The 14,828-nt window shown below is 44.2% G+C and overlaps 1 protein-coding gene across 4 annotated transcripts in view; it reads right to left on the reverse strand.

Moving 5' to 3' along the window:
- ATP11C (ATPase phospholipid transporting 11C (ATP11C blood group)) overlaps positions 1-14,828 on the reverse strand; it is a 273,446-nt gene that overhangs the window by 71,894 nt on the left and 186,724 nt on the right. For all 4 annotated transcript variants that reach the window (XM_073599256.1, XM_073599253.1, XM_073599254.1 and 1 more), the window contains exon 18: positions 7,280-7,461. In XM_073599256.1, coding sequence (XP_073455357.1) covers positions 7,280-7,461 — 182 coding nt within the window. The remainder of the gene's footprint in view (positions 1-7,279; positions 7,462-14,828) is intronic.

Genomic DNA, 14,828 nt, shown 5'->3' on the forward strand with positions numbered 1-14,828 from the left:
AGGAGAAAATGTACTTATTTACAAAATTTTATAACAGAAGCAAAGAAAAAAACTCCCCCCCCCCCCAAAATTTTCGGTCTTTTTTTATATTTGTTTAGCAAAATATAAAAACCCAGTGTTGATCAAATACCACCAAAAGACCCAGCCTGGTTATTTAACAATGAATAGAATGGAAAATACAGCTGCACAGTGTTCATAATTGCATGTATACTAAATTATTTCAGTTGATTTACAAAAGGTAAGAGACAGTTCTCTTATCAAATGTAAACATACATTTTTAAAGTGAAAATTCACTTTAGTCCTGCATTTAATCAACCCCTTATGTACTTGGTGTGGATGGCATATATCCATATTTATAAGATCTGGCTACACAAGTGCAGGTCCAAATCTCAAAGGGGCCATTTATTCCCAAGCTGGGTTGTATCCAAATGACAAAAATATTTTTTATAGCTTGAAGAAGTGTAGTTGGTAATTGCATTTTATTATGGCAGCGATATGAACACTGCCTCTCCGATTAGCGCTAGTGAGTCACCATAAGAAGAAGAGCTGAGCTCCATAGAAGTGAGAGACACTGGGTGTAACGGTTCCAAACATCATTTAATTGATATTCACCAGCAGGAAAATTAATGACTATGCAACATTCATTTATACAAGTGCCCAAAATTATCTTTACATTCTAGTATACCCTTGTAAAATTCTGGCCTCTAATCTTACTTAATGAAATTCATTTTACAAGCATAAAGGGGAACTTGTGAAAACTGGAGCATACAGAATCAGCAGGGCAACCAATCCGTTTTTAGCTGGACTGAACAAGCTGAAGATAGAAGCTGATTGGTTACTATGCAAAGCTGCTCCAGATTCTGTCTGCCCCATTTTAGTAACCCCCCCCCCCCCCCAATCTTTTTATCAAAGGATAATGTCACTTTTTAGAAAAAAATAAACTAACTTTTTTTTTGCAGGTAAAAAAATTTGCATCTTTTTTGAGCCTGTAATGCATTGCGCCAGTGATCAGCAGATCGCTGGTGCCATGTAGGTCTCCTACAGCTCTGCCAGTGTATCTGTGTGCCTGTACATCCCGTACGGGCAAGCAGATAAAATCTGACAGGAAGAATCAAACTACCATGGAGCTCCACAGCACCGTGGTAGCTCATCGAGAGCTACAAGCCGACAGCTGCAAAGGATATTGGAGCTTGAAGTTTATTCACACACAGAGCTGTGTGAATGAATGACGCGCCCGTGTGGGCGGAGCTCTGCACAGCTGTGCCGATTTCAGCACAGCGGTTGCAGCATTGGGAACATGTCACTTGTTCCACCTTAACACCTCTTTCACACAGACGATTTTGGCGAAAAAAGCGCATAAAAAAAGCTTCCCATTAAAATCAATGGATGCTTTCACACTGGGGCAGTGCGCTGGCAGGGTGTCCTGCAAGCAGCATCTTTGGAGCATGTTTGAAGAGCTTAAAAAAGCGTCTCCAACGCTCCTCTCCATTGAAATGAATGGGAAGCACTTCAAAAGCGCTGCAAAATGCCTCAAAAGCGCCCGACATTTTATGGGCAGTTTTCAAGCACCTCTGTGTGAAAGGGGTCTAAGAATGGGTGGAACATGTAACATGTTCCCAAAAGGTTAACTTATCCTTTAGGCTTGGTTCACACTAGTGCAAATTGGATGTGGGTTTCCCTGCATCCAATTCGCATGACAGGAGACTGTGACCGGCTCTCAATGGAGCCGGTTCACACATCTCCGAGGTGGCTGCGGAGCAAATTGCAGAGGTCCTATGCGTCTTTGGCACCATTTCAGGTCCTAAAATTCAAAATCCGGGCCAGATTCATCCCTGAAACTGAGAACAAGGACGAACCATACCCCGTCTGCAGTGTGAACCCAGCCTTAAAGGCCAACTTCACCCAAAACGGACATAGTAGTGTCGCATGAATGGTGGCAAGCAGGGCCGGTGCTACCACTAGGCAAACTAGGAGGCTGGTTTCTCTATTCTCAGTCTCTGTGCTATGAAAGTTTTTGTGCTGTATTATAAATACCTCTGTAATAAATGTTATAACCTCTAGTGGGCACTGCTGGGATAAAGCGTGCACATCTAAGAGGATGCAGGGGATGCCTCTGCTGCCTCTTACTCAGGCAGCCGCTCTGTAGTGTCATTATAGAGGTGCAGCACTAGAGGACATGTCCTGATGGAACGGAAGCAAACATCCCCTGCACGCCTCTATGATCAGTGCTCTACTTCAACCGCATGCTTCCTCTAGTGCCGGCTTCTGTCACACTGATGCTTGGGCCAAAAGGGGTGGATTCAGGGGCAGATTGATTGGATTGGATTAATGCTCAAGCAAAGGGGGTGGATTCATAGGGCGGAGCCAAGGGGGGTGGCAAAATTAGGTTGCGCCTGGGGTGTCAAAAATCCTTGCACCAGCCCTGGTGGCAAGCTAAATCTCAGTCCAGCCTCTTAGAGTTTTTGGTGACATCACTGGTAAGATGCTGTCACCACAGTACCACACTTCTCCCAAATGCTAGCATCATGCTTTGCAAATATATTTCCCATAGAGCAAAACAAAGCTGTGAGAGACTAAAAACTCCATACTGGAAGAGGCAGAAACATACATCACTGTGAGGGGAAACTTACACTGGCATCTCTGAGGCCTCTTTACAAAAGCTTAGGGAAACAAGAGAGCAGCAGAAACGTGAGCTGCTGTTAATAGTGGCCAATTCTGAACACCTTTTACACAGGGATTAAAAGATGATATATGACTGGTCACTATGGGCAACATTTCATTTGTTCCACTTTTGCTTACGGTAGTTATTTTATAGACAGACAATTTTGCAATAAGCAGAAATTGTGAAGCCAAATTACAAATAGACACCTTTTGTTAGCGGAAAGTTATTCCAATTGCTTGGCTTTTAAATCATCAGCAACGTGCTTATATATTCCAGCTTGAAGCATCAAAAGAGATTGGCTGAATATAACAACAAAAACTGGGTAGCAGTGTGACGGAGGGAAGAAAAAAGTCCGGACAGCCGCACACCAGGAAAATATAATCCAACGAAATTTATTGTAAAATCAGGAACAAATCATGTACAAAGCACAAAGATATACACACATAGGACAATCCCCCCTCCTTTGCATAATGACACAGGGCGGGGTAGACTTTACCTCCTCCAGTAACATGTAAGCCAATCGACATACACATGTACCAATGTGACGGAATCCAGACACCCTGACTGGGTATCTCTGCCAAGACTTTGCTTCCCAAACTCTGGAACACGAGATCAGTGAATCTGGCGATAGTTACCCCAAGAACTAGGCAACACCAGTTTTGGAGTAAACCAGAATAAGAAATGTTTATTTTAACAAGAATACGGGGCTTTTATACACTTGAGAAGGAGGTCACTCACTACATTAACGATGAGCCAAATATTTACCCAAAACATCGCACAATGGTTTAGCTAATGAGGTACAGGTGACTCACGGCTAATCCCAACAGTGGATCTTTAATTAGCCAACTGGGTGAGTGCCCACCCAGACTATTACTATTCTGAGATTTCATTCCAGGTCAGACTTGCCATCACCGAGCTCCTGAGTACAATACACAGTATCAGGAGTATAAACACCTTCAGACAATAGCAGGAGACCTACTTACAATAAAAACACATTATGGCAGAGGGGCCCAGACAGGTGGCTTGCTGATGACATCAGCATATTTTAGTCTCACAGTGTCAAGCAGTCACTATTTTTAATGAGGCAATTAGGCCTCAATTATGGACTTCGGGCCTAGAATTCTAGAGTCTATTTCTTGGGGAGACATGGACTTGAATCCAAAATTACCATTGCCCCAAGGGTCCCTGAGGCATATACCTCACAAAAAGTAGTGTTCCCTTAAATGCCAGGGCCCATAGTCGGTAAGCAAGAGGCTACCATTCAGTCCCCTCCAAAAGACTCTGTCCCAGGTGAGTCTATCACATTTCTCCCCCATCAAAAGTCGACCAAAAAGGTCCCAGACCACCAACTGGTCTGGACATGCGTTAGTTGGGCAGAGTGAACTCACACAGTCAGTCCGTATGATCTCCATTCTTGGCGGCAAGGAATAAGTATCATCAATAGGTGTGGGGCAGAGGTCCGGCTGCCAGCATGTCAGCTGGGTGGTTTTTTTATCATTCCATGGCTCAGTCTGTTGCTGGGCAGAGGGGCTGACTACCCCGGCTCCCTGGAACACTGCAGTTGTTACTGGTGCTGGGCAGAGGTTGGTAACTCTCTGCCCTGTTGCCAGCACTTCTGCTGGGGACCCCACATAATCCACTCTGGCTAACTGTGAGGGAGGGAAGACAGTTTCCGCCACTCTGGCTGACTGCTGGGGAGAGAGGACGACAACCCCCTCTGCCTTCTCCTCCTGGATCTTGATCTGCTGCTGGGGAGTGACCACCACCTCCTCACCTTGGGTCTCCGAAACTGCGGTGGGTGTGGGGCAGAGTCTTGGACCCTCTGTCCAGTTGTCAGAGCTTCAGCTGGAGAAATTTGTTGTAACTCCACCGATGCTGCTGGCTGGAAATCCCATGTCCCCGTCACTGTTGTGGGAGAAAGGCCGGCTGCCTCTTTTCTCAGGAAGCCTGAAGCTGCTGTTGGTGCTTGGCAGAGCACAGTGATGTTCTGCCCTGATGCCAGCTGTTCTGCTGGGAAGTAAACTGAAAAGTTGGTGGCCTTACAAAACTCCTCCAGGGTCACAGATTGTTGCAGGCAGGAGGTCAGCAGCGCTATGCCTGGATGCGCGGTCTTCTGCTGTAGGCTCACTGGGTTGTTTCTCCTCAGCAGACAAGTCTATTAAATCTTGTTTGGGGATAAAGGTTCACCATCTCTTCTCCCTGAAACCCAGGAGGGGTTACAGGTGCTGGGCAGAGAATAGCAGAGCTCAGCCCTGTTAGCACTTCAGTTGGAATTTCAGTAAATGTTACATCCTTCAATGAAAAGTCAACTCCATGCTTTCTGTAATCTGTGGCTGGAGAGGGTGGATGACCACCTCTTCTCCCGAGTCTTTGAACTGCTGCTAGGGAGTGACTGCCAGCTTCTCACCCTGGGCCTCTGAAACTGCCATGGGTGTGGGACAGAGGTCTTAGACCCTCTGTTCGGTTGTCAGCACTTTCGCTTTGGGGACGACAGCAATCTCTGGAGTTTCCACTGATGATTCTGGGGCATGCTGCTGAACATGTTTGAGCAGTTACCTGTATTCCCTTTCCAGGAGCTGTTATTTCCTTAGCATATTCCAGATCAGGTTTAAGCTCTGAGACCCCTACAAGACTGAGCACAGCCTCTCTGTATTCTTGCAGGTGCTCAAGGGTATGTTCCCCTTCATCACCAAAAAACATTTGTAAGGCTCTCCCACAGCAATCCAGGGCCACCAAAGTCATATCCCTCCGGAGAGCATTCTGTTGTCTCTCCTAAATATTCCTGCTCTGCGTGCCGTTGCAGAGCCCAATATCGATTGTCCATCTCCATCTCCTGCTGGACCAGCCTGTCCAACTCACTCACCCCATTGCTCCTAAGGGCCCCTCTCCCAGGAATGCCATCCGCAATTCCCGTTGGTCATTGACCTGTTGCTCTGGGGTTGAAAAGCACTTACCCTGGTGTATACCAGCGACTTGGAGGGCTCCCATTTAGAGCCCTACCTGAATCTGCTGCCTGAGCTCCAGGTATTTATCCGCAGACACAGTCCTGGAGTATGCTGAAAGGATGGACTGCAGCAGCCCCAGTAACTCTGATGTCAGGTCCAAATCTCTGCTGGGGTGACTGAAGTCTAATATCCTGATCTTGGATCCCAGTGGAGGTTTGGATGTCCTAGGAAGCATTCCACTGCTGCCAACCAAATATGACAAAATCCTGACACCGTGACTGGGTATCTCTGCCAAGACTTTGCTTCCCAAACTCTGGAACACGAGATCAGTGAATCTGGCTATAGGTACCCCAAGAACTAGGCAACACCAGTTTTGGAGTAAACCAGAATAAGAACTGTTTATTTGAACAAGAATACAGGCTTTTATACACTTGAGGAGGAGGTCAATCACCACTTTAACAATTATCCAAATATTTACCCAAAACATCACACAATGGTTTAGCTAACGGGGTACAGCTGACTAATGGCTAATCCCATCACAGAGGATCCTTAATTAGCCATCTGGGTGACCTGGGTGAGTGCCCACCCAGACTATTACTATTCAGAGATTTCATTCCAGGTCAGACTTGCTGTCACCGAGCTCCTGAGTACAATACACATACATAAAGGGTGAACAGCATATCGAGATTTTCTACTGCAAGCCATCCAGACAGACCCTGCTTGTGACTCCCCCCGGTACAAAGGCTTTTGGAGGGGACTGAATGTAGCCTCTTGCCTACCGACTATGGTCATTATATTATTATTCAAGATCAGAGGGCCCTGCTCGCTTGAATGTAAGCTCTAGCAAGCAGGGCCCTCGGATTCCACTTGTACCAAATTGTAATGTAACGTCTGCCATCATTTTGTTAAGCGCTGCACCAACTGTTGGCACTATATAAATCCTGTATATCCTGTATAATAATAATTATGAGTATAAACACATTCAGACAATAGCAGGAGACCTACTTACAATAAAACACATTATGGGCAGGGGGGCCCATACAGGTTGCTTGCTGACATCAGCATCTTTTAGTCTCACGGTCTGAAGCAGTCATTTTTTTAGGTAATTGGGCCTTAATTACCTACCCCGGGCCTAGAGTCCCAGAGTCTGGGAGTAATGTTCCTTTGGATTCAAGTCCATTTCTCCCCAAGGGTCCCCTAGGCATATACCTCACAAAGAGTAGTGTTCCCTTAAATGCCAGGGCCCATAGTCAGTAGGCAAGAAGCTAGCATTCAGTCCCCTCCAAAAGCCTCTGTCCCAGGTGAGTCTATCACAAGCAGGGTCTGTCCGGATGGCTTGCAGTAGAAAATCTGGATATGCCATTCACCCTTACATACAAGTAAAAATAATAATAAAAATAACATACCCTATTTATACTAACAAAGCATACTGGATGCCTATACCAGGCTGCAATTTAAAACCACCAACAAGCATTGCATTTACAGTCTCAATAAGGCATGACAAACGTTCTGTTCTTAGTTGTTAATTCAGTAGCCCATATTTTGTATTTCTAGAACTCTCTAGCAACACTGTAGATAAGGGAGATTCAGCTATAGCTAATAGCCCATTGTGTTGTGATTAGGGGTTTAACTTTTTTTTTTTTTAATCTAAACTTCTGCTTTAACCACTTACCTGTCTTCTACTGCAGTAGCTCCAAGTAAGTGCATATCATCTTCTATGTCATCAAACACTCTGGCCAGTTTCTCTTCTCTCTCCAGCAAAGCCATTTTTGCCTCATTTAGCTGCTTATTAATTTTGTCATACTCCTCTTGAGTGAATTCTTTAAATGCCACACACAGGGTACGGTATCCAACCTAGAGGAAAAAAAAAAAAAAGGGGGGGGTTGGGGTTTTAGCGAGTAATCCTTCACTGGAACGTGACCACGTCAAGATTTTTGCCTGGAAGCATTTCAGGGATTCCTGGCAGCATCCCCTATGCAATCAGACTGAACCTAACCACTCCAGATTTAGGCATTCCTAACACCATGGTCTCCCTAAGTAATTTCTGGTGTTCTGTACACTGACTCTTCATCTATTCACAACAAGCATTTTCTCTCAAAAGTTACTGCAAGCTTCCTGCAGTTACTGTCCCCCCCCCCCTTTCTATTTGTGCTCTGTAGAGTAGGGGTGTCCAACCTTTTGACCTTCCTGGACCACACTGAAAGAAAGGCCCACACATAAAATACACTAACCATAAGGATAGCTGATGGGCAGAAAAGGTTGGGCAGAACAGAAGTTAGCAATCACTGATATAGTACCTATATCTGAGTAGTAAAACTTACTTTTATAATAAAAAATTTTACAAAAAAAAATGAAGAGGGCAACATAAAACAGGTGCGATATGTGACACTGTTTTTGAGAAATTAACGCATCAATATCTGGTTCAATAGATGGAATAGCAATTTTCAAGCTGCTCATATTTTGGTTCCAATTTTGCCCTTCGTGTGCTTCTCCCTTAAAATGTAAGGATATATAGGTTGCTGCCGAAAAATGATAACGTGAATAAGGAGTGATTGGGAAGAGTGGGATATTTGTCTTTGGTAAGATAAAATGTATAAAAGTGCAGTAAAGAGACACTGTGAATTTTTTTTTCCGCCCACGTGTTCGCTAAGTGTAAGTGCATTTTTACAAAAAAAAAAAAAATCAACATTTTAAGGTTTATGAGTTTACGTTGGGCCACATTCACAGCTGTCATGGGCTGTAGGTTGGACACCCCTGGTGTAGAGTAATTAGCTTACCTATATGTACCCAACAAGAAAAATATGATTATTGTACTCACCCTAATATTTTCCTGGAATCCATTCAGATACAAAAGAAGTCATCAACTGTCATGTTATATATCAGCCTGCAGAAGGTCACTTATATACTCATTGTATGACAGTCCACAATAACCTCCCCTACAATTAGCACAACTTAGTTTTGCAGAAAGTAGTACCAAGAGCTTAGTCAAACACAGAGGGCTGGGACTTGCGTCTCTTAATGAATTCAAAATAAAGGTTAAGGCAAGTACAAAAAAACGATTTTCTTTCTTGTCCACTGAGGGAAGCAAGAAGGCATCAAAATGTGGGGATGTTCAAAAGCAGTAGTCTTAGGGGTGGGTGGCAACAAACAACTAACAGGCCTAACAATCTGTGGACTGCCTACAGTTATAGAGTAACCTTAAGGACCCATGTCCGAACACCAGATAAGGCTGCTGAGCCTCAACTCACGTGATTCCATAAGGATCAATAGGGACAAGAAGCTGCATACCTGGAATGACTGCCAGTGCAGACATTCACCTCAGAAAGACGAGAAAAAAACCCTGATGAGGACATAGGTAAAAAAAAAAAACAGCAAGATCTCCTGCCCATCTTAGATGGTAGAAACATTAACAGACTGTGACTTTGTTCTATGTTATCAGGAGACTTGTTCAGGGAATAATGCTTGGATACTGAAGGAACCACCTGTTCTGGGACCCCAAAATGTAGAACAGGGAGGGAAAGATCCCCGATGACATGACTTTTCAGGAGGAACCTGAATCCCAACCTTCACCAACTGAATAACCAGGATGGGAATTACCTGTTCACCTTGGGTTAATAGTTTAATCTGCTTAGAGACTTGCTACACAACAGCAGAGACAAAGCCTGAGGTGGTCTGAAAATAGACTGAAATACAGGGAGCCTCTCAGAGGATGATCCTCACACACCATTCTCCTACAACAACTGAAAAGTGGGCAATTCCCTGGCCAATGGACAAGGAGCCAACTGTGAGGAAGCTGTAGATTATAATTCTGCAGAACCATGCTGGTTTCGAGCATCTTACAAGATCCAGCCAAATCTTTAAGCTATAGTGAACCTTCAGGAAAATGCTGTCCACTAGGGTCCACATTGACTGCTTTCTCCACAGGTTATATAAGTGTCCCACAATGGGGATGCCATACAAAGGCACTAGTAGGAAACACATAGGCGTTCAGAGACGTTTAGCAAAGCGTGTCCGAAGTCATATTTTGAAGAAAGTGTAAACTAGTCCTTAAGAGCACACTGATTGTGAGGTAATCCATATAATCATGAGGCAATAGGATTTCAGATAACAGATGTCAATAACTTAAGAAAGCACAGGACAAACATCCTCCAAACTGTTAGGGTTAGTTTACACTTGCTTCAAAACATGGCTTTGGACACGCTTCCTTAAAGCTCTCTGAACGCCAGTCAAAGCTCCTGCCACTAAATAGCGTGGTTAGCTTGCAGTCCTGTTTACACCTTGCTTTTGCTTGGTGCTTCGATGAGCTTTTGGTGGGGATTTAATGAGCCTTTGTTGGGGCTTTGATGAGCCTTTGGTGGGGCTTTAAGGGAGCTCTGCCATAGATTTCTATGGAGGCTTTGAAGTACCACTAAAGTTACATGGGGTATCATTTTTTGAAGCGAAGCGGAAGAAAAGCAAAGCAAAAGCAAAGTGTAAACAGGACTGTAAGCTAACGATTTTATTTATTTATGACAGGAGGTTTGATTAGCATTCAGAGAGCTTTAACAAAGCCTGTCTCAAGCTTTGTTTTGAAGCAAGTGTAAACTAGCTGTTAATGTGTGTTGAAGCCGAAGCAAGTGTAAATGAGCCCTTAGGGTGTGAGCTGGGGTCACCCTTTACAGTAGGATAATTCCCTCTGTGTTAAAATACCAAAAACAGCTGGCAGTCAGAGTCAAATGATCGGAGGTGAACAAAGTCACTTTAGACGGGCACAGCAGGAATGGACCAAAGATCGAAGTTCCACTTGGCTCTTCGCAAAACAGGAGCAGCAGCAAGGAGAGGTTTCATTGATGATGAATAGTGGAAATGAGTGTTGAATACGCTTAACACACTCCACCCTGCTGATCACATCAGGGCTCAGTCCCTCAGCATTAATTTCTTATGCAGTAGAGTGGCAGAGAGCAGGATATGTAAAAGCAGACAGCGATACAAATGTTAAAATAGCACAGGGTAAGTCTTCAAAGTTAGGGCAAACACTAGAGGCAATGCCAAAGGCTCTGAAATTGGAAAGTGCTTTGTGGATAAATTGTAACCAGGACAGAGTCTGGAAAGTGCCCTATGTGGAACCCAGTGGCCAAAGTTCACTTCAAGGCTAGCCATGAAAACATCCAGTCCAGCAGGGTGCTGTCATAGCATTCTAAAATCCAAGCGGAGGATAGGCAGCTCCAGATAGCTGCATTTGTAAAGTCTAGCTCTGGAACCAAAGTATAGGGAAAACTAGATTAAAGAAAAAATGCTAACAAATAACTTTTCCAAACGGAGCTGAAATAAAGACATTTAACCTGTTAGGACACTGCTTGCAGGAGGGGCTATGCTGGACTGCCATACAATTTTTTATTTGCCAGTGTCAACTCCTCTTATGGGTGGCAATATACCCCAAAAGTTGATAACTTCCAGTTTTCCTCAATGGCCAAGAAAGACAAACATATTACAGAGCAGAAAAAAAATTCACCTGAAATATGCTATTAAAGTGGTATTAAACCCCAAACCAAAAATTGAATATATTGTGGCTTACCATTGGTTTTCTTTTATAGGCTTTTTTTCTACTCTGTTTTAACCTGGTAACCTGGACAGTAACACACCTCCTGTATTAGAGTGCCCGCACTCTGGATGAATGAGAACAGGGGGCACCTTTTTGGGTAGCAGAATTGTCAGTCTGGGGGGAGGGAAGTGTTAGAGGTACTAGCAGATTTAAATACACTAACAAATTGAAGCCAAATTCCAGCCACACTCTAAGCAGTTTTAGCAACAGTTTTTTTTTTCCTACTGGGATAAAGGTTTTACATAAATTAATAAAAGCTTATCATTGTAAGCACCCCTCTCCGTGGTAAATGGTTTTCCTCATCCCTGTAACTGCTACATCTACAGGCAAGCTTGTTCTTTTGGAAAATGACAGACTTACAGGCCAGATCACCAGGTGAAAAGAAAGCCTAAAACGAACCCCAATACAACCACCACATCTAAGAATTGGTAAGCTGCAATACAATACCGCTATTACACTGAAATGTTACTCTAACAACGCAGCAGAGCAAATTGTATCAGGGTATTACTAGTCCCTGGTGACTGCATGCCTGATCTTTACAATCCTCCTACAATGTGAAAAGCAATCAAACATACAAAAAACAGAATGAGCACAAAAAAAGTTTTTTTTATACTTTTGTGTGTTCAAAATACAAGGAAATACAGGAAACATAGCAATTTTATATGGTCTATATTTTTGTCTTTCTTTCACAATCTGTTTAATTAGAATCATTTTTATTAAAATGTCAAAACAGGTAGAACCTTTATTGCTTCATAGCAATTAAATAGATACCATAAGCATCCCTATATATCATTTTTAAGTGCAGATCTGAATTTGATTGGTTGATTAGGCTCCACAAACAGTTCTGAGAAAAGGAAGACCTCTTGTGTGAACAGGGATAAGCATGGATCCTGACAAATGTTTTTCTCTATATGACAGAGATGATAAATACAGCTGGTTTTGATCCACATGGGAGCATCTATAACAGCAGCATTCACTAAAAGCTGAATGTCTACAATTACAACTATCAATACTACATTCATTTCCCATAGAGTAACACAGATTCTAACAAAAAAGGTCAACTTTTTGTACCTAAATGGTTTGTGCTGCTCCAATTAGTTTACGCATTCAGATTTTGTCAGAATAAATAGCGGCAATGGACAATACAAACAGCTCTTATGTTTAGATAAAGTAGGCTATCAATTAGCAGGATGCTGGAGTGGAATGGGATGGCAGGTTGCTACTAGCAGCCAATTCAATTTTAACTGCCAATTCCTAGTGTAGCTTAGAAAAGAAAGATATCTAGTTGTAATGGACAACAATTGCACTTTTCCTTTCTTCACTTTAACTTGTCCTGCTTTAAAGCGGTAGTAAACCCGCTGACACTTTTTTGTTTTTTTATAGCCCTGTAAGGCAAAGGGCATAATGAGCTAGTATGCACCGCATACTAGCTCATTATGAAATACTTACCTTAGAACGCGGCGTCGGTATCTCACCTGGTCCACGCCGAGGTAGCTGATATGTTGCCTCGGCGTGTCTTCTGGGTATCGCGGCTCCAGCACTTTGAGTGGCTGGAGACGTGGGAGTCTTCTTTCCGGCAAGGTTCGGCATCTGCCGGGCTTTCAGCCAAGAATCCCCTGTGCCCATTATTATGGGCTTAACTGTAGGTAAAAGTTAAAAAATTTGACTATGCAACCACTTTAATGAGCGCACCAAGTCCCAGTGAACTGATTAATACCTTAGGCATAGACAGCTGCCTCCACCGCAGTCCACTTTGTTTCTACAAATAAATTCACACATTTACTACATAAAGGCAATGTGTGAAAGCTGAATTTCATTCTCTCAAACATTGACCAATTTTAATCCTCATGCTGTCAACATTAGTAAATAGATAGAAAAGCATATTAGATTTGATTTACTTGTTTGAAACCTTTTTTTTACATTTCCCAGTTACTTGCTGGTTTCCAGGCCTAAAAAAATAATGTCATACCTCCCAGGAGGAGGGGTTTCTCAGATAAGCACATTCTTCTGCCTGCATACCTGAGCTAAGGGCAGATGGATTCCAGAAAGTAAATGCTACATAAATTATCTCCCCTTACTCAAGATGGCCATGGCCAGAAATGCTGGGGGGGGGATGATTTTCAAAGGGATTTCTCAGCAAAACGAAGCATGAAGACATGGATGGACGGGTGAGTTTGCTCTGAATATCAAAAATTAATTAAACAGGGGTTTTGGTGCTCATATGCAGTGTAGTTCTGCTTTAATATCCATAAGCTAGGGGTGTGGCCTGACTATGGAGGAGTGAGGACGTGCATCTCCTCAGCTCCGTGTCCACCGCTGCCTCATCATCAGCACGCAGGGACGATCTCACCCCCAAACTGCATAAAACATATCCCAGGGACAGTGGGAACTCTCCCAGCAGAAGCAACTCGAGGCTTTCTTCAGCGGGACCCACGGATCGGACATGAGGCTTCCAAGATGGCGCCAACGCCAAAAGCTTCTAAGACTGCAAAGGCTGCACAGCGAGCCCCGGCCCAGGAGCAGCAACTCATGGCAACTCAGATCCCCTCTCCGTGGTCAGCGAGTGACTCTGCCCCCCCCAGTCTCCCCAGTAAACTCGGCCTTACGTGACAGGGGCTCTGACATGGCAGACCTCTTAGGGGATGAGGACATTTAGCGCCATATCTGGTCTTTCCCCACCCGGGAAGACCTAGAGAAATTTACCACCAGGGTGGAGAAGGCCTTTAGGAAGGACATAGCCCAGCTAAAGTCTGACACCAATCAACTGGGGCCTGGATGGAAACCTTGGAACAGAGATTTAATGAGGTCCTGCCTGCCACCTCTCTATGCTCCAGGACAAATGCAGCACCCAAGATCAGAAAATTGAGACTTTATTGTGTCAGTTGGATGACTTTGAGAACCGCAGTCGGCAGGCAAATATTCGCATTCACGGCCTGCCGGAAGCCACAGCCCCTAAAGACATTTGTCCCTACACTGGAGGATATATTCCGAGAAATCCTAGGGTTGCCTGCTACAGCGCCCATTGAGATTGATCGCGCCCACAGGGCACTCAGGCCTCCTTTCCAAGATGTGGATAACCCTAGGAATGTCATTTGTAAACTTCACAAGTATACACCTAAGGACCGTATTACGCATAAAATGCGTGGGAAACCATACTTTGAATTTGATGGAGCGTATCCTTTCTTTTACCAGGACATTTCCAGGCGTACAGAGCACTCAGCCCCCTGCTAGAGGCGATCCAAAAGGCAGGCCTGCCTTACCACTGGAGCTTCCCCTTCTACCTCCAGGTAACCAAAGATGGCAGACAAGTTACGCTGCATAACAAGGATGACCTCCAACACTTCCTGACCTCCCTGGGGCTGGAACCAGTTGACTTTCCGGAACAGGATCACCCTCTCATTCAACTCCCTAAGCCCTGGCTTCCAGCCAAGCGCAAAAGTTGCAAGAGAGACCGTCGATGTCCGCCCTCTGCCTCTCCCCTGGGCCCAGCGTCTCCAAGAGACTGAATAGACATTCTCCTGAAATTCTCTCCCTAAATGTTTTCTTCTTTTTTCTCCCTGAGAGTGGACTTGACCCTCAGGAGCTGCCCCCCCCCCGTCTTGGGACTGGAACTACACTCCGCCACACCATGTGCCTTTAA

The sequence above is a fragment of the Aquarana catesbeiana genome, linkage group LG09, assembly GCF_042186555.1.
Source record: "Aquarana catesbeiana isolate 2022-GZ linkage group LG09, ASM4218655v1, whole genome shotgun sequence".
Lineage (NCBI taxonomy): Eukaryota > Metazoa > Chordata > Amphibia > Anura > Ranidae > Aquarana > Aquarana catesbeiana.